This window comes from Geospiza fortis, unplaced genomic scaffold (assembly GCF_000277835.1).
Source record: "Geospiza fortis unplaced genomic scaffold, GeoFor_1.0 scaffold857, whole genome shotgun sequence".
NCBI lineage: Eukaryota > Metazoa > Chordata > Aves > Passeriformes > Thraupidae > Geospiza > Geospiza fortis.
Window position 1 is genome coordinate 86,158 of NW_005054595.1, and position 25,484 is coordinate 111,641.

The following is a 25,484-nucleotide window of genomic DNA, read 5'->3' on the forward strand; positions in this document are numbered from 1 at the left end:
AGGTCCTTCTGTCTGGTCAAGTGGGCCGCTCCTACTCAAGATGAAAACCTCCAAAAAGTAAGCAATTCCAGTGCTTTTTCCCTAGGTGTGTGTAGCAAGCAGGATTAGAGCTCTTTCTGGGCAAGGAGTGTGAGGCTGTGTGCTTCCCTTGAGGGAGAAGGAAATAATTTTTTGAGAAAAGAAGTTTGTTTACCAAATGCAATAATACATGTATTTTTTATTTTTATATGCTATATTCTATCGCCTTTTTTCACTATGAAAACTTGCTTTATTATTCTAAACATATTACCTAATTGCTATGTGTACATTTTACAATTTGAATGCTTGCATTGTCTCATAGCTAGATTTGCTGTTAGGCAATTATTGGTATCCAGTCAGACTGGATGAATAGAATTGTTGTACTTAGAAAGCTTAATAATTTATATGGCTTAAGAAATTAATTAAAACTGCTATTATTTAGCCTGCAGGTATAGCTTATACAACTTAATCCTAGTTGTAACAGATACAAATATATTATGAGTCCATAAGCACTGGTGTATTACTAACTAGGATTTATTATTTCCCTGTGTAGTGTTAGGCAATAAATGAAGCTTCTGTGAAACATTTGTGCTGGGAAACTTTTATCACATGTGGCTTGTTTTTACAGTTCAGTCAGTTACAGGGATGAGAAAAGTCAAGATATAATTTGCCAGTGATAAACACAAGAAGTTTGAAGGCCAACTCTCATGTTGTCTGTGCTCAGTCCTTTCTGACTGATTCCTTCTTCCTGGAAGTGTGCATCAGTTCACTGTCTTTATGACCTATTGAAAACAAAGTCTTCTATTGAATTGCATTTTTTTCTATAAATTTTTTCTATTGCCATTAATACTACACCTGATAAGGCAGATGCTTTATACAGATGATCCATCCATGTGGTCATCCCCACATCCATTCCTTGGATGTCACAGTTTTCTGGAGCAGTGTGTGCCAGGACACCCTGGCTGGCTGCTGCACTGGGAAAATGGGCTCTCAGGGCAGAGATCAGGCTAGGAGGAGCTCAGGAGTGCATTCTGGAAATGCTCCCTTGCAGAAGTCCTTGGCTGCAGCCCCAGCCGGCGTGTCCTGCCTGCCCTCTGCGAGTGCCCTGACATGGGGGATGCGCCCGTTCACACGACCCCGCCTGTGGAGCCTGCAGTGTCCAGGAACAGAAACTTGGGAGGTCTCTAATGGGCTTGGACCAAGCCCTGTGTCAGACTCTGTGTTGATAATTGACTCTCTCTCTGTCTGACATCATGCTTAAGTTCATGTCAAAGAGAGAATCTGAAACTCTGAAATTTACTGGGCTTCAGGAAGTATCAAACCACTTCCACATAAACTGGAGGTGCTGCCACATTTCCCATGAGACTTCAGCTCTTCTTCTAGTAGAACAGTGGGAATCAACATTCAGTAAGATTTCGAGGAAGAAATTCAGTTTTCTTGGAATGTTAGTAACCGGCCTTATTTTAGAGGAATAGCAAAATTTTTATTGTTTTGTTTTGTACAGAGTGGTCTTCTGTTGTTACAAGACAGAAATAGTTTGCTAATTTTCATGATTGCTTTATGATCTTCATATTACCAGTGACTTTGTTTTCTTAAATCTTCAACTCCTGAGCTCCTTTTGCAGAAATTGTCTTGAACCAGGTTTAGTTATACTCCTGCTGTGTAGGCCAGTGTTTGTCAAAAATGTTTGTCTCACTATTCAGATTGCTTCAAGCACTTTTCTGCCAACTGTATTTGTTTGTTTGTTTGTTAAAAAAATAATTTGTCTGAGCTTTCAATTTGTGTTATATTCCTCAAGGCAGTGATATTTATAAGAGCAATGAAAATTTGCACCTTCCTTTGATGGCGTGGAAGAGGATGGCAGGGTTAAGTGGAGACCAGCAGATCCTGCTGCTTCCTTCTGATCACATGGCAGCAAACATACATTCCTTTTCATGCTCTGAATTTGCTTTGAAGCACATCTCTGCAATTGGATGTGTCAGTGGCTGTTTCAAAAATTCTTCTACTTATTGGACCAAAGCCCTTACATTTGGGATATTGGCTGGCCAAGATACTTGTACATGGCCAAAATATATATTTTTTTGGGAACTTTAGAACTTTTTCCTCTCTGGTTGTGCATCTGGGTTTTCTTTTTTCTTCATATTCTCCCTGTTTTTTTTTTGTTTTCAGGGTGGCAATGAGTTTATTCATTGTAATAGCATTCTAATGCAGTGACATAAATCCCTTGCTAGTAGGAAACAGAAATAACAAATAGCTTCATATACCTTCAGTGCAAAGCACAGGAAGTATAGAGTAACAAATGTCAAATAAGACAAGTTGGAAGAGTTGTCAGTGCACTTGAATGTTGGTGAAAAGGTGTGGAAGTAAAAAGCCTTTGTTGTTTCATATGCCCTCCTTGGAGGCTGTTGTGTGCTGAAAAGTCCATTGCTAGATTGCATGCTTATTTATCTCCAGAATATCTCTGTTTGGGAATCTTCTTTTCCTTTAAGTTTACAGGAGAAAAGATACTTCTTTTTGCCTACATAAAACTTTCTATTGTTCCTCAGAAATTATCATTAGTAACAGTTAACTAACTGAAATACATAGCATTAAAACCCAAGGGAGGCATGTTTAGGAGGTAGGAGAGGCAGATGGGCTGAATGATCTCTTAACTCAATTTTCTGTAACGTGGGAGGCTAGGAGTGGAGTTTATTAGCGTGGGCTTTATAATAAAAACTTCCTTCTGACAAGTTTTCCAGGGATGAACAACCAACCCATCCTCCCAGGCCAGTAAAATGTGAACCTCATGGGACTCAATCTCATTAAATGTCTTGGTCACTGCACAGCATAATTTGAGCCCGTAAAGAAAAAAACAAATTCAGATTGTATTTGCAGGCATTGTTATTTTTAGTTAAGCCACAAACCATTAATGGCTGTTTAAAGTAGGGGGTTCTGCATTTTTCTCCTCAAGCATGTGCTGCTTACTTCCTACCCATGCAAATACACAGCCAGGACACTTGGTCCCTCCAAGGCCACTGGAAAGGCTTCTGAGTAGTCAAAAGAGCACTAAAGCTCCAAGAAGGGATCCTGTCTCTGCCTCAAACAACCTCCTTAGGGGTGACTGTTCCCAAATGATTTGTTCCTCTGTGTAATGAAAGGCCACGGTGCTATCTTGGATCTAGCAGGACATGAAAGTGGGCTTTGGCAGTAAGTGCCCCGCTCAGTTATGGTCTTGGATGACTTTTGGTGAGTTCCTATCACTCTTCACATTTCTGATTTCTCTTTGAGTTGTTTACAAAGGTGCAACTGTTTCTGACAGATGCTTGTGCTCAGCCCTATGTTTCTACTGTGCAGAGTAGCAATTTTGCTTTCGATCTGAAGTAAATTGATGCTGACAAATAAGTTATCAGGTAGATACATTAGCATCTTTGCTTTATGGTAAGTATCTTCCTGCAATTCCTCTTTGTATCCCTAACCTAGAGGGATTCTTGAGGTTGACTGCTTTTAAACATGTCCAAGCATAGACATGTATTGAGGTAGGAAGAAGAAAACTGTGTGCAAACCAATTTTCAGCTGTATTGACAATCTTATTTCTAGAAAGGTATTTTCTTCTGGTTTTGCTCTTTTTCTGATTTGGTGTTTTTTGGTTTTTTTTTTTTTCCCATAACTCTCTTATTTCTTGTTGATTATTTCCTCTGCTGGGATAGCAGTACATTATTGTGGCAGCCCAGTGTTTCCATACAACCAGATAAGATTTAGCTTCCTGTCTTCCAGTAAGACACTGTTGTGTATTTTGAAACATTGAAATAACTATTTTCATTTGTAATAAATAACCCAATATTATCATTTCCTTGCTTTCTCTTTTCCCTCGAAAGTGATTGTCTTTCTTCACTTTCTTCTTTACCTGAAATTAAAAATTGATCCAACTGAGCATTTAAAGATGCTTAGTTTGCGTTCCTGAGAACTCCTAGTGGAAATTCTTGTATGTTTTCAGTTGAACTCAAAGTGCTTAATATTTTCCCAGAGGTGACCATATTACAACTGTATCAGATTAAAACTTGCCCCTATTTTGTTCTTGCAGCTTTTTAAATTTTTTAGAAGTTCCTGCTTTATTTCAATCTTCCAGCCTTGCCCTATGGATAATATGGCCACCAGTCTTTCAGTGGAATCTTGTGAATTCCATTGATTGCCAAAGATGTGAGTGCAAAGGGAAAGATCTAGAGAGGAGAGATCATCCCTTAAAGTGATTATCTCTTTGAAAGGGCATAAAAGGAAGTTGGAAGTTTTATTAACTGAAGTTACAGTTGGTTGCCTTTATATTGTCAATGATTCCTGTAAGAGACATGGATGACCCTGCAGAATTTTTAAATACTTGCAAGAAAACATACATAACCACTGACCTATGGGCCTGATGTTTTGTTCAAGGAGTTACAGTTTCCACTGTTCTGATATTTGATTAAAATTGTCTCCATTAGGTATGACCTTAGGCTGATCAAGCAAACTGACATCTGTAAAGTGGAGTTATCTCTTTGGGTTCTGCTTCACCTCAATAAATCATGGCAGTTTCACATGGAGCTTTAGAGAATCTAAGCTACTCCCCCTCTCTCTTTAACAGTCTGATTTTTCCTCTCAGTGGGAATATACAGAGCTTCTACAAACTGATCTCCTAAATTCAGTACCTTGGATGCCTGCAGCAGAGCTGACTCTGCCCAGCCTGCCCAATCAGCTCGTGTACAAACTCACACCTCTTTGGAGTTCAGCTTTTATTAGTGCAAACAAGAGACTAGTGCAAGCCACACCCCTGCCTTCAGATAACCTGGAATTCTTAACATAGAGCTCCTGAGCCACTCGAAATTGCTTTTGTTTCCCTGAGTCAGAAAGGGTAATGGAGCCATTTGTTTCGGGAAGAATACCCTTGTTTTCCTCCTCCTAGAATGTTTGCAGGTCTGTGGTTACTTAGTGGCAATCCTGACTTTGGGCCTGTGGTTTGTGCTGCCATAGAAGACATTTTTGACTTTCTACTGACCTTCCTTGCTTAATATTCAAAGCCAGTTGTTAATATATCACTTTCCTGTGTTTTCCTTGCCTGCTGATTTGGTCCAGAAGATGATGCTTAGATTACTTGCAATCCTAACAGCCAGAGAGGATTTGGCATTGGTTTGGGTTGTTACTAGGGTTGAGTGACTCAATGGCAATGATAACATGCTTACCCTGGACTTCTCAGCAGATGAAGCAGACAGGAGGCAACCAAAGTTTCCAATAAGAACAATGCTCAGGCAGTTCAAAATGCAAACTGGGGACATAAAATCTTTCTGCCAGAAGCACTTTTTAAAAAAACTAATTAAGAAGGAAGGGGTGCTTATAATACTTTCCAAAGTATTTAAGCCACTATAAAACTTTTTTTTTAATTGATATTGCAATGAACTGAAATTACGTAATATGCCACCCTTGTCCTTCTTCACAGGAATGCAGAAGCTGCTGTCTGTGGCCCCATCTTGAGAAGTTTATAAACCAAATAAACAAGACAGACCAAAGCCAGAAGGAGAAGTAGACAGATCTAATGATGCACCTGTGGTTCTGCATCTGGCCAGTAGCAGAGCTCAAATTAATCTAAGAGGTGTTTGTTACAAGAAATATGTTGTTTCAATAAGAAGAACCTGGTTGATGCCAGCTACAAGCTGAATCGATTGACTTTTATAAACTACTCACTATCATTTCAGAGGCAAGACATAGGAAAAATGTATTGATTTAATGAATTCACAAGCTGAGACAAAAGAAGTAAGAGCATCATCATCTGTGTCATGAAATGGAATCAGAAATAACATGGCCCTTATCACAGTGGGATATGCTGAAATACACACCCACAATAATTAAGTTCTCTTACCTTGACATAGTGTTGCCTTTTGCCCAACCTGGAAATGAAACTCGAGATAATTTTAGTGAGGAGGTAATATAAAAGGGGCTCTTTATTTGAAGGCCTTCAGGAGCAGTTATGGAAAGATGTCCATAAAAGCCCACCCCTGACCAGGGGTGAGTACATTTTTTATAAGTTTTAGGTAATTAGCATAATTGATAAAAAGCACCAATTAGGAAGACAAGGGGTGATGCAATTTCCCCCCAGGTCAAGCCCCTTCTCCGGAGGCCCCCTTCAGCACTAATTGTACTTTGTCTGTGAGGATGTATCTGGGAGAGTTGGTCTCAGCCTTGGTTCCCAGGAAGAATCAAGATAGCACAAAGCCTTGTACCTCCCAGAGCTTGGAGCTCTGGAATTTGTTTTGTCTTTCTGCTTAAGAAAATCTCATGGAAAAATATTGGGAAAACTAGTTCACTAATACAATAGACTACAGACCTACAAATATATGTGTGAAGAGCACAGAGAACATGTAAAAAAGACAAAACCTAAACAGCATCAATATAGCAAAAGAGATTAGATTCTGGGAATATTTCAATATTTCCTCTATTCCAGACTGATAATGCATGTTTTTATGTCTTCATATCTAATCATCAACAGTTGTTTTATGCCTTTTATATTCTTAGTTTTTCTTCAGTACGGAGGCAAGCTTGTTTAACTACTTACTCATTTCTGATTAGAATTTTTCCCCAAGGCCATTGACATAGTTTTCTTTGTTCAATTAAATCTAGCTAAGTACTAATATTTCCTGAGTAACAGTATCATTGCAGCAGAGAAAACAGTTCAAACAAATTGCACTCTCTACTCACTTGCTAGGCAGACATCCACACACTAACGTTATTATTTAATGTAATTGATAGGTCTTATTTTAATTACAGTAATACAGTAGTTATTAATAACTCTGCAAGATATTTAAAATGCCCTATGTGAACAACTGAAGGGATTTTTGGTATCAGCTATTTGAAGCAGAATTTCTGCAGTGTATGAATAAGTTGGGGGCCAAGACATGGAACAAAAACTGTCATTTAGCAGCAGCATTTGATAATTTTGAAAAAGAAATGTTATCACTTGGACCTGGGCTCTACCATATCACTTGGTATGCATAAGTTCATACTAGCTGAGAGAGTAGTCCTTTACCTTATTAGAGAGCAGGAGAAAGGAAAGCAAAACTGAAGGAGAAAACCAGTATTGATCACATGATCTGGACAGTGATCATTTATCTGTGAGCAGCATCTAAATATGTGCAGCCTGACAGAACCTGCAAACATGCATGATTATTTTTTGGCATCTATGAAAAGTCCCCTTCTGATTGCTTCTGTGAATAGTGTTTTCAGGACAAATAATGCAGGTTTGCTTTGGCTTAGTGTGCATAGGGCAGGGGGATAGACTACCTAATGTTATCAGGAAATTAATGCAAATATATTCAAATTGCAGATATTTTATTGCCCTCCCTTCCTTCCTCTCCTCATATGTCACTTACTTTCTAAGATGATCAATCCAAGAAGTTAATTTGTCATACTCCTGTCTGTGTGATTTTTGTCCTGCTTGGAGGATTTTGATACAATTACATTTGAGTTCACTACAGTTAAAGAGAATTAGATCGTTTTTTATTTCAGTGGCCCGAAGTCAGTCATTGAAACAAAGAAACCCTTTAGTTAACTGTTTTCAGATTTTTTACTTTTACTGGTACACTTGTCCCTTGAGGTACCAGGTGAGGCAAAGTTGTATTTTAATCATATTGAGGAAGTTCAAATTTATCACATTCAGGAAATTCTTATGTAATCATGTAAATATTTGATATCTAGTCTGAGTTAATCATTCAGACTTCTTTTGTAGTCATTAGAGAAAAACAAAACAAAACAGGAACCTACAGAAGAAGGTTGAAATCAATAAGAAAGGAGAAAATTATGTTGGTTTGGATGACTTATGTTCTTGTGTTACTGTTCTTTCTCCCTCATTCACCAGAATGTTTCTCCCCAGAGTAGTAATTGATTGTTAAGGTTTCCCTTTTCTCATGCCCAAGGCTGAAGTACACTGCCCTCATCATCTTGTTGTGTTGATGCCTCAGGTTTAGGTTTTATATTTTTCAGATTCTGCACTGCTTTAGTGTGTAGTTCTGAGCTTCATATTAGGTTATGGTAAGCTCACTTCACAGAGTAGGGAGACAAAACAATTCCTTCTCTAGCTGGGCACCAAGGACAAATTATCCGAATCTCAGGCCCAGGAGCACACTGAAGAAAGAAGAACAAGAAGGATGGGACTTCATGGGCTGGAGCTGTAATTGGACAATTAACTCCAATATGTAAATGGACCAAAACTTTTAAAAGTGTGAGACCCTGTGACTGGTCCTGCATTTTTGTGACCATTTTGGTTCACCTTGGGTGTAGCCCTGGCTGAGCTCTTGTGCTGCCCAAGGTGGATCTATTGAGGCCTCCTAATAAATGCCTACTTTATTCTTTAGCTCCATCTAGTCTCTGTTCTAGGTCAGCCTTCACAAGGCAGTGAAGGCTGTTCAGTATTTTAAGCCTGAAGAAGCTGGTGCATTTTCTGGCAGTGCAGGATTTTTGACCATTATGTTTGGTACAAGGAGCACTGAAGGATGGACTTCTCTGCGTGTACTTTATCTCAGAAGCTGTAAATCATTAATCATTTGCTCTACATTGTTCTATTTCTAGACAAGCATGCACTGATTTGTCGTGATAAAGGCGCAGGCCATTGATAGGCAGTGCCAAGTCTGGGACAGCCCACTTTGCCTCTTGTAAGTAGACTCAGGAGTTGAACCTCTGAGCATAGCACTCTCATATCTGCATCATCTCTTTCTTGTAGCACATGGGAAACAGAATAAAGTACTAAAGGGACAACATACTTCCCCAGATTCCAGCATGTTTCCTTTGTTATGAAATGTGTTGAGAATTCTTTTGGAGGACCTATTTTGCAACATAAAATGGCATTGCTATACAGAATTTAACTGTAGAAGAGATGAAAGTAGTTGTGACATGACTAAAGCTAGAGTAAAGGAAGTGCAGTATGGCAAGGAGGTATAACCATGAATTTAATACGCCAGTTAGGCAACTAAGCTGGCATCTAGGTGGGGATGAGGAGCCTAAATTCAGAATATTAATTCAGGAAAATTCAGCCAAGCTCATATTCAGATATTTTCACAGATGTAAAGTGTACTATGTGGAAAACCCTGCACAGTTCTCTTAGTTTCTCTTTGCATCGGGTTGGCTGACTAAGGTGTATAGGCATGCCGAACAAAATCATTTCTCTGCCTAAGTTCTTTGGTGAGCCTGATGTGCGCTGTCAGGCCTTACCAACCTGCACCAAATTGTCTGTGATAGCTGTAAAAAAAAGACAGAAGGATTTCTGAAATATCCTCAAAAGTATCTGGGTATTTGTGCTTTCCTCAGTTCTGCGTTAGGGTTCGGGTACCAGGAGAGTCTGACTGGTGTTGCCAAACTGAAGATGACATTTCTGAAGATGGTTGTCCATGCTCTAAGTTAGTTTATAATATCAGGACTAGAACACAAGCATCTGAACTTCTAGATCATTTCTCACCCTGAGCTAATATTTTAACTTTTTTTTAGATTTTACCTGCAGCCAACTGGTAAATACAATAAATGTGGAGACTTTATTTCTGATAGTTGTTTGGAAAGTTGAGAATTGATTCTTAATGCTTTAGTACTGTATTTTATGCCAGTGGTTTTCTGTTTGTTTTATTGGTGTTGAGACTTGGACATTCAGAGTGATGCAGTGAAAAATCAGGTTAACAGACACTGGTCAGTGACAATAAAATCTAGTGTTTTGTAAAGTGTTTTAATTCTTAGGCTAATGATACTCACATAGCAAGAGTAGATTTGATAACTTTAGTAGCACAAATGGAAAAGATCAGTATCATTAGATTGTCGTATCTTCAGTGTTAATACTTAGGCATTATAATAAATTGTCATCAAAAATACATAAAAATAAGTTTAAATTATTTATTCTACACTAAATATGCATCTGATGTAAGAGACCCCTTCTTCTATGAACTTTCAGTGCCAGTAAACCACCCAGTAACCCAGCATGGAATAGCAAACAGAGCAAGAGAAGCAGCTATGAGAGATCATTTAACAAAGCTAGAAGTTATTAGAATAAATGTTAGTTTTTATAACTGATAAACAGTTTGTAAAAATATAAATATGAAAATATACTGTGGAATGCTATGAAGGTGAAGCTATTTAAGGGAACTAGTCAAAATATGTCTTGTATAATAGTGAAAGCCCTATTTAATAAACACCAGCTAAAGGACTTAAACCTGTTGAAAATATTTTTCATTCAGTGTGAGTTCAAAAGGTCACTATTTGGCATTCCTTCTCACAGCCAAATCTACTGAAGTTAGCATGCCTTTAGTAAACAAATTCTGATTAAAAGCTATTCAGAACTGTCTCTATTTGCTTTGTCACAATCACATTGTAGATATTTTCTTTCTTCAGCAGTCAAATGCATGACATCTATTTAATGGAGCTAAAATGGATTGTGCATTAGGCAGAATTGCTTTATACAAAAGAGAAGCACTAAAGCTTGTGTACCTGTAAAATAGAGTGATTTAAATGTATTATGCAATATGCCTAAATGGTTAGCAGGAGCTTGAATTAGAATACTACCTTGAACATTAAAATGCCTTTAACTTGATTTTTTTTAACGAACATACATTAACTGAACTTGATAGTAATTCTGAAAGACAGGTAAGTGTTGTTACAAACATATAGCAGATGGTTAAACTGACATAAATGGAGGGTGAGAGATTTGTTCAAGGTCAGAGAGCAAGTGCCCAGGAGTTCTGACATATAGTTAGCTCCCTGTTCTGATCATGAAACAAATCTCCTTTGTTCTACATATTTGCACATTACACTTCAAATGAATAGCCATATTATTTTGCTTGTGCTTCCAGAATACAAGTACAGGGCATACAGAAGAGACACAATCTATGATTTTTGCCTTTAAATTAATGCAATTTTTGTTTAAGGATTAAGGGCACAGAGTTCTGTGCTGAGGGCACTTGCATCATCCTCTGCTACAGGGAGTAGTTTGCTGTAGAGATAAGTGGATGACTGTTGCTGATTTCTATCCTGTTGCCACTTCCTATCCTGTACCTACAGTGTGCCAGTTTTAATCTCTCAGGAATCTAAATACCCTTCAGGTTTTGTTTGCTGATTGAGTCCTTCCTTTCTAGGACCTCCAGTTTCTATACTGGACCTATAGGAGGCTGACATAGTATTTTATAGAGTATGTTACTCATCTTCACTCCTCTGCCTTTTTACCTGGAAGCAAAGATTTGTCTTCTTTTTTTCTCTTTGTTGTTGTTCAGCATATCCAAATACATTAATTGCTCAGTTCTGTTAGAGCCTCCCATTATCTGAAAGAGATAGTGTTTTAATCATGAGATGTTTCATAACTGAAGGTTGAATATAAACAAGAAGGTTTTATCTTTTTTTTTTCCTGTCTGTGTGAATGCAAACAAGAGAATTCTTATACTTTTCCCCCACTTTTGGCCAAGTTCTAAATGGTGATCTTGATGAATAAATATGGCAAGTCTAGTTTAAACATGGAGTGAGTGACTGCAGAAGGTTTATTTATTTTAATGGTTTTCCATTCAGATTAAATATAAACAGAAAAGTATAAAAATTATCTCTTAAATCCAAACCAGAGTTTTGGCTGAGCTTATTAAGTCTGAAGCATCTAGACTTGAAACAAACAAACAAACAAAAAGCATATCTTTTTGCATATGAAATACATTTGAAATAACTTCCTCCAGCTATTTCATTTTCATTTCAAAGGCTTTTTTGTACATTACAAAGTGCAATCCAAAAAACAACCTGGTCAAATAAGTACCAAACTGTTACCTTCACTTTACATATGTAAGTCAGAGAGTTTATGTGACATGTCTTAAGTCAAAAAGCAAAATACCACAGAACAGGATTTAGAGCTGAGAGGACTCTAATCCACCAGGCTGTGCTCAGCCCACTGAACATGACTTTTATTGTGCACCCAAATACCAGCTGGTGACCACTTGAAGATTGATGGTAGCATGCAGCTCTGGAATGTGCTCCTAAATTCACTCTTTGTGTCAGTCTTCATGGTGCAAAAAAGAGTGAAAAACGTTTGTGTTCTGTGTGTTTAAACAGCAATTGTGCTGCTGCCCACTGAGCATGGCTGCCTGCAGGCTTGGAGCTCTCCTGCTCCCAGCAGCCAGCAGTGGGGACAGCCACATCCTAAAAATGACACCTAGCAATGACAGAGCCAAATCCATACAGAAAAAAAGCTAAGTTTAAATAAAATAATTTTTACTGCGCACATGCTTGGAAATATTTTGTTTTTATTTAAAGTTGACATTTAAACAAACTCACCACGTGTCTTAATGAATTTATTACTGAAAAAAATATTGTATTTAATATGAAACTCATAACAGTCCATGATGTTCAGCAACATAAGCAGAAAACAGTGATGATGAAATTAATAATTTCCAGTTGTGTCCAACCACTGAAGTCCTCTGGGGGATGTGGCCAAGCCCCATATTCAGTGAAGCAGATTGGGTCATAATAGTAATTTAAAGAAAAAAAAAATACCTTAGTATGCAATCTGACAATCTGAGGAAACCACATGGCTGTTCCTCCAATGGAATTGAATGCATTTAATATACCAGAAAAATCTATTTCAAGAGAAAAAAAGAACCAACTGCTCAGACATTTAAAGATAGGCTTGACCTTTGCTTTTCTCCTAAACCAAACTTTCCTTGGCTTCAGAAAGCATCCCAAACACCCACGTCCAGAAAGCAGCTAGCTTCCTGTCAATGGAGAAGGTTGGGTGGCCTTGCAGCTGCAAAATAAAATTAAATCCAAGAGCTCAAATTAAGCTACAAGGGGTAGTACACTGGGTACTCTACTAAAGTATACAGAATAACAAATAAATAGAAGAAAAGGGATTAAGAATATTGTGGAAAAGTATTCTATTATTCTAAAATTTCTGTAAATAGAAATAACAATAGAAGATTTGGAGAAATGCAGTTGTGACATGACTGTGGAATCGAGTGTGGCAGTTGCTTTTGGTGAAATTTGTTATCTCCAATATAATGACCCTTCTGGCATCGTGTTGAACTAGGGGTTCATGGAAGGTTCACTGAGCAGGGGATGCCATTTGTTGACCTCCAGCTGCTTTGTTTTCTCACATAGTCGGGTGAAAATAAGTGTTTCTTTTATCCTTCCCAGATGTAAAGCAGAGCTTGCTAACTATCTTGACTTGATATACAGAGATGATTATCTGATATATAGACAAGAGTATGTAGACACCAGGTATATGCATCCCTTTGACATACTGATACTGAGGAAACAAGAAAACACACCAAAAAAGAAGCAGTGTTTTACCTATTTGTGTGTGATACCCACCATGCTATAAACTTCTTTGCTTGCTTTGCTATGGGCAACTTGGCTGTTTTTATGAGTATCCCACTAAATTCAAATGTTTTTAATGTGTAAAAATACTACCCTTTAGTTCAGCAGTCAACTGAAATAAATTTATTTCTGTAATTCTTTTGAATGAGAAATACTGCCTTCCAAAAATTCTTCAGTTCATAACTGGGTAAATTTTACATTATTTTAATGAAGAATGAATGGAAGCTAAGCAGTGGGATTTAGCTTGATCTCTTTATGCCTGATGTTTGCCTGATAGCTAATCCTAATTTGATTAAATTGATAATAATAATAATGAAACTGTAACCAAGCTTGCATATACTAAATTGTCCTGTTTTGTACAGAGTAGTGGTGAGAAGTGACTGGTGAAGATAGGAACAATATGTTTTAAGGAGATCTGTGGATAAAGTAGTATGGCTAAAGTTGCAGTACAGTTGGTAACATCAATAAAAGCAAGGATTATTGCAGCAAGGGCAATAATGCCAATTGTAGACATAGAGAGATTTGCTGAAATCTCTGGGGGGGTTGCTCTTTGAGGGAGAGAAAGGAATGTAATGGAAAGGCTTCCTCTGCCTTGCCAGAGTGAGGTGGGTTCTTACTTTATTAGAGAAGCCATAATGAAACTTTTCAGTGGATGAGCTGTGTTTTCTCAATGAGTTTTTATTATCTCTGGTAACAAATGATTCAGCAGCTTAGTGAAAATATGCTCAGAGGGAAAAAGAACTGCATGTGAGCTGGTGTTAAGAGCTTTTTCAGTCAGAAAAGAAGAGACTGCTGGGAGACTGCTGTCATACTTTCATTATTTCAAGTGTTGATTATTCTGAAACATTTGATAGATCTTCACTACAATTCGGCATCACAGTTGTTGGTACATCGGCAAGGATGTATTAACATCTCAAAACTGCACACTGCTACTCCCCAGTGCCTGTCAGTTTTGCAAAAGCCAAATTCTGTCTTCACTGTCTACAGATTACCTTGATACCTCTGCAAAGTACTCACTTAGATTGAACAGAAAGATAAATTTGCAAAGACGGACAATTCTAGCAGTAAAACAACTTACCCTTGACCCACCCTTACTTACACTTGCCCTGTTACTTTCTTTCCCTTCCCAACATTTAAAGATATCTCAGCTGACATCATTTGACCCATCTGTTTGTGGGGAATAAACAGTCAGGTACTTAAACCTAAGCCTTAAAAGGTTTGCTTTTATCACAAAAGAAATAGCCGGGATGAGATTCAAAACTAAAAAGAAGTCCGCTCAGACCTTGTTCTCCCAGTGGCAAATGGGATGAAGATGTATGATTTGGAAAAACAGTTCCCAGATCTCATGTTGTTGCCCAGTTCTCACTTGGACACTATCACAAGCTTCAAGCTTAATTAATTTTTTGAGCAGACAGCTACAATAATTCACATTCTTCCATTTCTCATATCTCTCTGTAAATTTGTATCAAAGAGTTTCAGTGTCTGCATACAGTCAGGGGTTTAGCTGTCCAGTTAGTCTGATCACTGCCTGGAACATTTCTCTGTGTGCCTGAGCATCACAGGAAGGAGAGCACCCATTCTTCCAGTGGTGTGATTGGTGGCCCACTAGAGAAAAAAAAAGAAGAGCGAAAACACAAGACTTTACAATGAAGAGATATAGTTCTCCCAGAAGAAGTAAAACTATGTGGAATCTGTCTGACTTCTCCAGGGGTGCGGCTTTTTTTCCTCACTCTGTCTCAAGAATAATGTCATACTTGGCAACCAAAAGCTTCTCACTCCTGCATCTGGAAAACAAAAACATCCCTAGTGCCAATGGCAAAGCAACTATGTGCACCCAGGCTGAGCTTCTGCAGCCTTTGGGCAGTGTGGCAAGGGCCCTCTCTCTCCATGGGTTTTGGAAAGCAACCAAAGGGTAAATTCTGTGTAACTGTGCAGACTTTGAAGTATGCAGCTCTTGGAGAGCAGCTTTCATGCTGCAGAGCTGTTGTACACAGGCTTGTTACACACAGGACTTGGAGGAGACTGGCTCCCATCTGACATGGATAACTCAGCTGCAGTAATCTTAAACCCAGTTGGCCTGTCTTTAAGGCTCTCCATGCTTGCCAAAGTTGTCCCTTTTGTTTTGGGACCAAAAATGAGAAGAAGGCCTAGACAGGATAATAATAAGCAGAAAAGAACAAGGTAATATTTGAAAAAGAGGATATCTTCTGGAAAGTTCTGTAGAATGGCAGTATTTGTAGCATTTTCTGAAATAAAGTGTGCAAATTACATTTCTATAAAATCATAACTGCACACTGCTTGCTAAAAAAAGGAAGCCTGCTTTTCAGTGTTTTTATTGAAATGCCTATACAGACTTCAGAGGAGTTCTTCGAGCTTTACAGTGAGGTAAATGGAGAAATAACCTGAAGTTACTATGCCCAGAAGTGTCTACAGCCTAGTGAGACTAGATGGCTGGAGGGTGTGGGTGGTCTTGCATAATGCTCAATGAAGGAATCTCAGTACTGGAATATTTGGCAAGACTTAGGATAGCTGTGTAACTGCAGTTTGGAAAACATTGACACATTTTTCCTCTTTGTTTTGGAGTGGGTTTTCTGTTGTGGAATGTGGTATGATTTCACATGACAACATCTGTGAAAATGAAATCATATCTCTTCTTCATAATTTGAAGCTTTGCTAAAGAGGCATGGAACGTTGTGGGGTGTCTTGGGTTGATAAGTGTGCCACAAAGCCACGTTAATACATTTTGCCACACACGAGTAAGTGGCTTTCTCTTCTCATGTGTTTGCTTTTGCTTTGAAAGCACATTCCTTCTGCACAAAACTGGCAGCTGCCCACACCTCAGAGGATCTGCCCCTCCTTTTTCCTTCAAAGTACTAAATAAAAGATGAAAAATTCTGTTACAGATTTCAGTAATTTTAATAAAACAGCACTCTGTCATGAATTATTTCCCTTTTGGTACAACTTGTTAAAAGGCAGTTAATACTTGATTGCGATTTTTTTAAAGTCTGTGAGTTACCAGGATTTCAGGAGCTTTTTCTGTCTTGCAAATTGGGAAACAAAAAAAAGATCCGTCTACTGACATATGTGAACGCTCTGCTTAAGGTCAACTGTTAACTGGTATGTCTTTTCCTATCAACACATGGTCCCCTTCACAAAGAGCTATTGAGTGTTTTACTGCTCCTAATGTATATGTTGAGCTGCTCAAGGTGACAAATTGTTCTTCAGACAAGCTAGAGCCACCTCTGGGCCTGATTCTCTGAAGACTTCACCTTGGTGTTCTGATTTCCCTTTGTAAAAGACTTCACTATCTCAGTCCAGTAATGTTTAAATTTTACTCTCAACTCACGTAGCAAGTACACCCACAAGTATTCAAGCTGTATATTTAAACCAGATCATATTTAGATATCATTGACATTTCCTTGTTATTTACTCTCATTCCAAATGCAGCAATTAAGTTTCCTTCTAGCAGATTATACATTTTAGCCCTGGGCAAAAAGAGGGTTCTGTTTCAGCCTGTACTGTCTGAACTCCATTCTTCTCTCTTGTTCAAATAATCTTGTTAATTAGTTAGCATGTGATTTTATGAGCACTTGTAAATCTATTTTCTCCCCTTTCACTTGCTCTTTTTTTTTAATAAAAATACAATTAAACCCCTTTCAGATGGATTCAGAAGCAAGCAAGTGTTCACATCTCAGATTTCTAGTTCTTATGAAGCTATTACCTGCTATATAAAAAGCCAGATTTCGTTGTAACAGCAGTAAAGAAAAGATAAAAACTCTCATGCATGAAGAAGAGATAAAGAGAAGGTCAGAGGTCCATCTGAGCCTTTTTGGACCCTGTGTGGTTAAGGCACACAAGGGACTGACCAGTAGCACATGTAGCTACTTGATGGCTCTTTGGTGAGATGACTGTGTCCCCATTCACAGTGGGATTGAGAATGGCTGAGGGATGGGTTTTGGTTTGAACACTGCATGAGCAGTGGCAAAATGCTTCAGCAGCTCCCTTACCTCAGCCCCTTAAGCAGAAGGAATCTATACATATTCTTCAAAGAAAAGGAATATTGACGGTGCAAAGGTGACTCATTCTGAAGTTTTGAAAAGAAATATTCTGGTTTTACTTGTTCTCTTTCCGTACATCAAATTGAAACAGTAGTCACTGGTGTTCTCAGACTTGCAGTATTATAGTAGACTATTTCCACAAGTACTGTATAAACTATAAAAAGGATGCATTTATTTCCTCCATGTCTTTACACTAAAAAAATTAGAATAAAGGCAAGAAAACAGTAATTAAAATTGATTCCTATGAAATCTGATATTGTTTAACTAAATCTTTTCCAGTCATTTCTGCTAAAATGTTACAAAACATAGAGATTTGTAAATACAAAGTAGAAAGAAAAAGATTTAAAATACTTAAAGCAGACCTTTTCTTCTGGCTGAAGTTTTTTTGGTTTTGGGGTTTTTTAAATGATTTTGGTAACTTTGCAAATACCTCAGATATCACTCACATTCTTAAAATACATAACCATTCCATTCAATGATAGCAACATTATGCATAGTATCTATATGTCCGTACATCCAAATTACTTTTTCACCTTTTTAAACATGACCTGGCAGAAGGGGATCATTTCCATCTGATGCTATAAGCAAAAACATTGTTCTACTTAAATACTTACTTGTATTAAAAAAAAAAAAAAAAAAAAGAAAAAGGAAAAAAAAAAGAAATTTGGTTTCATTCCAGTTCCTAGAAGGTGAGATTTTACATTGCAGTCTCACATTTGGCATGGGCTGGCATATTTGTTGGCACAAACTCAAGGCTTAATGAGGCTAAAGAGAGTTTTACAGCCTCCATAATCAGAGGCTAACATTGAGCTTGCTGCTTGATGTACACAAGGCGTGTGATTTGTGCGCCCCACACCCCAGGAGAATGTAAAATAAAACAGCATTGTATTGCTGACTTCCACATCACTAGATGGGGCTACATAAAATCCATGCCAATCTGGGCAGCAGAGGTTCCCTGGGGAGATGCAGCCCATGTTCCTGGAAAGCTGAGTTTGTGCCCATCCTCGTGGTGCTGTGTGTGAATGGATTGCTGTGCTTTACTCCCTGCTTGTTTCTGAAGCATAGACACCAAATCTCTGCTTTTGCTCTCAACTTCCCCATAAACAGCCTTCTGAGACTGAATCCTTATGCCAGCAGGAAAGAGGAGGAAAGCACATTATTTCTTGCACTTTCCCACAGGGGATCCTAAATTAAAAGCTTGACAGACCATCCTGGTCTTGCTGAAAGAAGCCCTGCTCGGCTGGAAATGCAGGGATGGTAGAGTCCAGGGATGGTAGAGTGCAGGCATGACTGCATGCAGTTTCTCACGTGTCATGGTGTATCCACAGTTTATCAGTGGATTAATTCAGCGCTTTGAATTTAGACTAGGGATGTTTGCATGCCAGGGCTGCAGTTTACCAAACCCTGCAACATAAAGATAATTCTTGATTATATTGAAATCATTCTTGATTATGTTGAATGTTTGGCATGAGTGATTATGTGAGTCTGCAAAAAGGAATTTATATTTTGGGACGGTCCTAATAAAAATTGCATTAATTTCAGTAACAAATGAATCAAAGATCCTTATAAGATGTCAGCCAAGGAAGTTGCTTAGAGTGTTGCATCTAGATATTAGAGATTATATTCCTTAGTCTTGGAGAGCCAGGCTGTTTTCAACATTGTGCTTCCAGTGAATTTGAATTAAGGAGTGATGAAAGTTTGAGGTTGAGTGATTAAATAAGACATTCAGTAGACTACCTGATGGATCTAGCTCATTTATCCTTATGCAGGCTGGACAGTTTGGCTGTGTGAGATAACTACACCTCCCTGGATACCCTGTTTCTAATAGCTGAAATTGTTTTGTTTTGGTGAGAATATTTTGGTTTGTTACAAAGGCTTTTGTGATGTCAGCAATAGATATTCCACAAATATTTTGTTATTTCTTCTGTGAGAACATGACTTTTTTTTTTTAAATTTTTGTGGTGCATTAGAAAGATAATTAAAGAGTAGGACTTAAACTGTCTAATTGTCAGTAAGCTGTGTACAGAGGAAACTCCCAGTCATTGGGATCTCCAAAATGTGCAGTTCAATAATAAGCATAATCTGGAAAGAGAGTTCACTGAAGCTTTTGTTTCTTTGTTAAAGCAACCTGTCCTCTAAGATCAGATTTCTTACAGTAGGGCTCAGGCTGGTATTGGTTTTATCCCTAAGGAAAGGCAAAATTCAAAAGTGATGGAGAAAAACTACGAGCAAAGATTTTTTTTGCATCATTAAGGATGAAAGTTACTTGTATATTGTTTTATTGTCAATTTTTTTTAGTATTTAGAGAGCTGCCTGTAGCATCATTCTCTATATAGATTTTTCTGCTTTCAATGTTTAGTTAAATTCTCAAAGCATGGAATAGATTTGCTCTGAATGTCAGTAAATGTCTGCTTCATTTTTTGCCAAAAACTTCTGTTTGAGAGAGATGGAAGGGGATGTGGAAGACCATACAGTATCTTTGCAGCCACTGCTTTCTCCAAGCAACAACAACTAAATATTAAATCTTTTTAAAAAATCGAATTTTCTTGCATGATTGTATGGTAAATTTTGTTAAATGAAAATAAAATTTGATTAGTTATAAATTCCCTCCCTACTTGCTTGAGTAGCTCACAGAGTGTAATGATCTGTAAGCTTCAGCACTGAAAGAAATAAAACTAATAAATCAGTGTGAGAGTATTTGTTTCACAGCTTTCCTTCCTCTTATGGATGGTGTTGAGTTTCCATAGTCCAGTAACCTGGCATAAGGTGTTCTTTGCATCAGCAACTTGATGGAGGCAGATCATTTTTCAGGAGCCTTGGAAAGAATAATACCATTTCAAAGAGGTTAAAATTCCAAGAAAATAATGAACTTTGATGAATGGAACTTGTGGAAATCTGTTGCTGTCTTTATCTCTTGTTTGAAAGCAATCACCATGATCATGATGACCTTTTACATCAGCCAAGGTGTTCTCATTGTCAACACTGTCAGTCAGTGGGGCAGCCAGGAGGGACATTCTGTTGTGCAATCACTGTGCTCACATTTACCTGTGGTATATCAAATGTACAGTTAGGAGAAGGTTCAGTTTCACCTTACAGCTGCCAGGTGTTATGGTAAAGTTAATAATGCCCCAGGAAAAGGGATGAGCATGACTGCCTGAGACTGGCTGTGAGAATTTCAGAGGCCACTTTTCAAATGGCACTGTGCTGGGGAGTCTCCCAGGGGCCTGGGACAATCCTAGCTAAAAACTTACTGGGAGGAGCTTTTTAAAGGGAAGAAAAACTCTTGATTTCGCAAGCACTAAAAAAAGCCTTCTGAAAGTACTGTGAACAATTTTCATATATACTTAACAAGTTCTTTTTCGGTTTTTTAGGCACAGATTGTAAATCTTGATTGTATTTGGTTTTTTTTTTATATGACCATAAATAAGTGCATGTGGGAAACTCATCTGAAAGCTGTCTCACATCTAAATTAATCAGAACACAATTATCTTTTAGTAACTGGAGATATTTTTCATCTTCCTATGAACTAGTTAACAATGATAAAAAATTAATTGGAGTTATGTATCATATTTATCAATGCAAATTATATTCTAATAAATGTTCTTTCAATCATTAGTTCTCTACTAGACAGGTATGAATCCTAGGACTTCAACTTTTGCCTGCTATTAAAAATGACTCTCCAAGTAATTTTTAAAAATTACTTTCAGCTAAATATGTGTTTTGGAGAAGGTTCATACTTCACACTTCTTTTGGTGCTTTTTTTTTTTTAATAGAGCACATATACAGAAATTTTTCTGTTTTGAGAGTTTTACTTTATAAAATATCAATAGCATCAGAAAATTAATTTTGTATAAGACATTTACTGTTTTCCATAGGGAATGAGTGAGCAAAAAACTTTGATTTTAAAAAACCTTTAGCAACAGTGACAAGCCATATTGTCCCAGACAAAGTTTGCAACTGAGAACTGCGGGCTCAGATCTTACATTTATGAATATACATTGTAGCAGAGCTCATTTTCATAAGTACTGTGTATTTTGAATATAAATGCACAGTACACAGGGAACACAATTCAGTCCTAATATTCATGAAGAAAGAAAGCATAATTATATGTTAAATATTTAACAAAAACAAATTGATCATTAAGGTTTTATTTTTCCACTCTCAGCTCTTGAGAAATCTCCCTTCTGTAATTACTGAAAAGTAAAACAATCTGACTGGGGGCCAAAATATATTGGCCAAGCAAAGATGGGAAGAATGAGCTTTCTTGAAGGCAGCAAGTAGTACTTATTGCAGTTGCTTATGATATTCCCGTAACAGGCCTGATCCTGCACTGCTGGGATCAAAGGGTGTTTTCACTTCACTTTATTGAAAAAAATTTTATGTAGGAAAATAAGAGCTCCTTCTACAGTTCTGTTAGTTTGGACCAAACCTGTAAACAAACAACTGAATGAACAGACACATTTAGGCTTGACTGAATATTTTTTTCTTTTAAGTAAGCCACACATGATGATGAAGAACAAAGTAAAACTTGACCTTGAAAAGTATAAAAACCTTTTCTTAGTGAAGCCTCCTGTTAGGAAAAGGAGGTAAAATGTTCTTATGTAGTTCTCATTGATCTTGTGGGTTTTCTGCAGTCATAAACTTCAGAATGTATTGAACATATTGATTAATTTAATAAATTATGTTCCTTAAGAGCCAAAGCTGTAAATAATAATATCCATTAAAATAAGAATTAATTAGATGAATGAATAACAGCACTGCCTGATTTTTATGAGCTATGTCTATCTGCTTAATGTACAAAATAATTGTATTCAAACTGGGAAAAGCAACTTTGTTTTACCTCAGCCATTGTATTATTATCTAGTGTTCAATGAGTCTTTTTCTTCCCTCTCTGGCCCCATTTGTGCCCAAAGATGTCTTTATTTAGAAAGAATTGCAGCTGAGAAGCAAGAAACGTGAGTGAACTGCTTTACTATGCTACTGTTTTTACTATTTCAGAGCTGCAAGAAACCAAGACCTCTGAGTATCACAGGATATCCCACAGCCCCCTGGATTACAGGATATTATTGATGGATGAAGATCAGGATCGGATCTATGTGGGGAGTAAAGATCATATTCTGTCTCTGAATATTAACAACATAAGCCAAGACCCCCTCAGTGTAAGTTCAAGTTTTATTCTGAGAATCTGAGGTTGCTTTACTCCATGCCTTTCTTTTTAAGACAAAAAAAATAGCATTTGATTATTTTACGCAGAAGTCCATGCCCAGACCTTACTAAGTTTTTAGTCCTTGCTTTATGCATTACATGTTTTATCTGCATTACAATGCAGATGAAGCTATACACTCTTCCTCAAACACTGTTTAAAACTGACCTTTTTACTAATTTTCAAGCAATATTCTTCTTGGCCTGGCCTCACAAGGAAAATCTGTGTGGTTTGACACTTTCCACTTCTCTCCAAGATAAGATGGTTCAGAGATGCACTTTGAGAAGAATCCTCAAGGAAGAATAAGATCCACACTATCATTCTCAGGCCATGTGGAAAAAAAACAAGGACAGAGTTGTCCTTAATCTTACACATTTTTTATGTTTTGTGCTCTGACCCTAATCATTGAACTATTTTCCAGTCTCCTGTTATGTCTGTGTCAGCCTTTGCACTTCAGTTGGGTAGGTGAGACATTATTTGGGTTTGGTTATTTTATTTGGGTTCTTGGGCACTGTGACACCCCCTGTTTTCTGGCTTCTCTCACTTACTGAGACGGTATTTTCCAAGGACTTTGTGTTCCCTCACCAAACAGTAATAGGCAACCTCTGTGTGAAAATAATAATGTTATCAAGTGCTTACAGATTCCTCTCTTGTCTCCAAAGCCGGTTGAAATTCAGCCTCTCTGCTTTTGAAATGGGTGACCTGCAGAAGTTCTGTGTGCCCAGAAGCTTGGCTGTTGAGCTATTACCTGTCTACAGACTTAGTCTTGCCTGGTTTTAGACTATCACAGCTACTACCCTGCCTGAAGGTGTACCATAAAGGCCATGTTCCACAAAATCCATCCAGTCCTTTAATCTGTGGGCTTTATTACTGTACCTCAGAAGGGCTGAGGGGCAGCGATGCCCAGCATCCAGCTGGGAAGATAAATGCCTTCCTTAAGAGACAAGGCTTTTAATGTGTCAGGGGAGAGAGAGGGGCCCTGCCAGAGAGTGATTGAGCACAGTTAAATTAGGCTTTGCTCTGAATCACCCTCTGGACATGCCTGTCCACCTGAATTGATTGTTCAGGGAGCCCAGGGAGGCTCATTCTAATGCACACATTTAAATTAAATGCTCCTGGTTCTATGGTGTGAATGCATCCTTCCCTGCTCCAAATGGTACCCAAATCTCCTTCTGAAATGGGGCTGCCTTCTTGGGTCTGAAATACCTTCTGTGACCTTTTTTGCTAATTTCCATCTCACAGTGAGCCAGCCACCCTGGTCTGGCAGGAGCTGTGCCCCAGCATGGCACTCCCCCTCCTGTCCTTGGCAGGTTGGCTTTAATCCTGTGTGCTGAGTTTGATTAGATAGGAGGGCCTCTGTAACATGAAATACTTTCTGCAGTATAAAGCTGTGAGGCATTTCAACAGTTTATATAGGCCTGGAGAATAAAGAATAAAAAAAAATCAACAGAAAGGAAGAGTACACAAAGCTCTCTGACAGTGAATGTGATCACCCAGTACTGGGCTCAGAATGAATCTCTGCAATTCCACATAGTCTTTCCATTTGTTTATTTAACAACAGATTCATTTTGCTGATCTTATAGATCTATAGAAATCCCATATACATATACATTGAAATCCACAATTCTATACACACACACACACACATATATATACATGTGTGTGTACATATATACACAGAGATCTTTTAATGATATTGTTTATGTTATCTTGAGGCTAAATGTTATCAGTCTCTGTCACGTACTAGATTTCTGGGGATAAATTTGTAATGGATGTCTTTCCTATTTCAAAATCAAAATAAATAATGGAAGAAGCTCAAAATATTTACAGTTTGAGATAAACAGATAAGCATTCAGACATTGAAGTATTTATTGAAAATCCTTCTGAAAGAAATCAATGTGAAATCTTGAGATTTCAGGTCGGTTTTGTCATAATCTAGCCGAAACTTTGATGATAAAATTGAAAAATTGTTACGAGAACCCTTCTTTCAATATTTTAGTCTTCTGGTTTCTAGTCTGAATAATTTCTACAAGTTCAGTAAAAGTAAAAAAGTAAAGATGGGCAGTAATTTAGAAAATAGTGGTGAAAAAGCTCTCTTATTTAGAAAAAAAACAAATCTAAATCAATTAATTTGCCTTAAAATTTTTTAATAAACTTAATATATATCAGCCAAAGACCTGGCCCTTGATTTTGTTTAGTCCATGCTAAGACAAAGATAGTTTTATTTATCAACAAAAATCCTTTTTTTCTTTATAATCAAAGCAGAAATTATATCTAAATATTAATCTATTAATATATGTTAGGCAGTGAAATTTATTTTTTTAATTATGTAATAAATATATTGCTTGAACAATACTTCTTTCCTTACAGATTTTCTGGCCAGCATCAGCAAACAAGGTTGAAGAGTGCAAAATGGCTGGCAAGGATCCTACAGTAAGTTGCAATCCACATGCACTCACACACAAATTAGGTACTTGGCAATAAAGTAAGAGCACCTTGAGTGCAGCCAAAGCAAAATGAAAGAAGTGTTTGGTTTTCTTTTGAAATGCTTTGCAAGCTAACCTATAAAGTGAAATTCTGGAAAATCAGGCGATGTAAACAGAATGCACCCCCAGACTCTGACAGATGGTAGAAGATACAGAGTGTCCATTTCCTCCCTTTTTTGGTTGTTACTAATCAAACTAGGTAACAGTACTTTTCCAGGTATGTTCTGGGGTGTTGCTGCACTGCGTGTTGAGCTGCTGTTTGCAGTGTGGAAGTTCTGTGGCTGGCTGCACCCCATATCAGCACACTCTGAGGGTGGGCGGTACCCACTGCCTGCAGTCTGAAAACGCCAGTTGTGCACCAGTTTTCAGACTATATTGTATGGTGCTGGCTCCTGCTGC

At 37.8% G+C, this 25,484-nt stretch overlaps 1 protein-coding gene across 1 annotated transcript in view; it reads left to right on the top strand.

Moving 5' to 3' along the window:
* Window positions 1-25,484, top strand: part of SEMA3C (semaphorin 3C) — a 117,821-nt gene that overhangs the window by 43,529 nt on the left and 48,808 nt on the right. Inside the window, exons 3-4 of the mRNA XM_005430040.3 lie at window positions 22,395-22,555; window positions 24,970-25,032. Of these exons, the coding sequence (XP_005430097.1) occupies window positions 22,395-22,555; window positions 24,970-25,032 (224 nt within the window). The remainder of the gene's footprint in view (window positions 1-22,394; window positions 22,556-24,969; window positions 25,033-25,484) is intronic.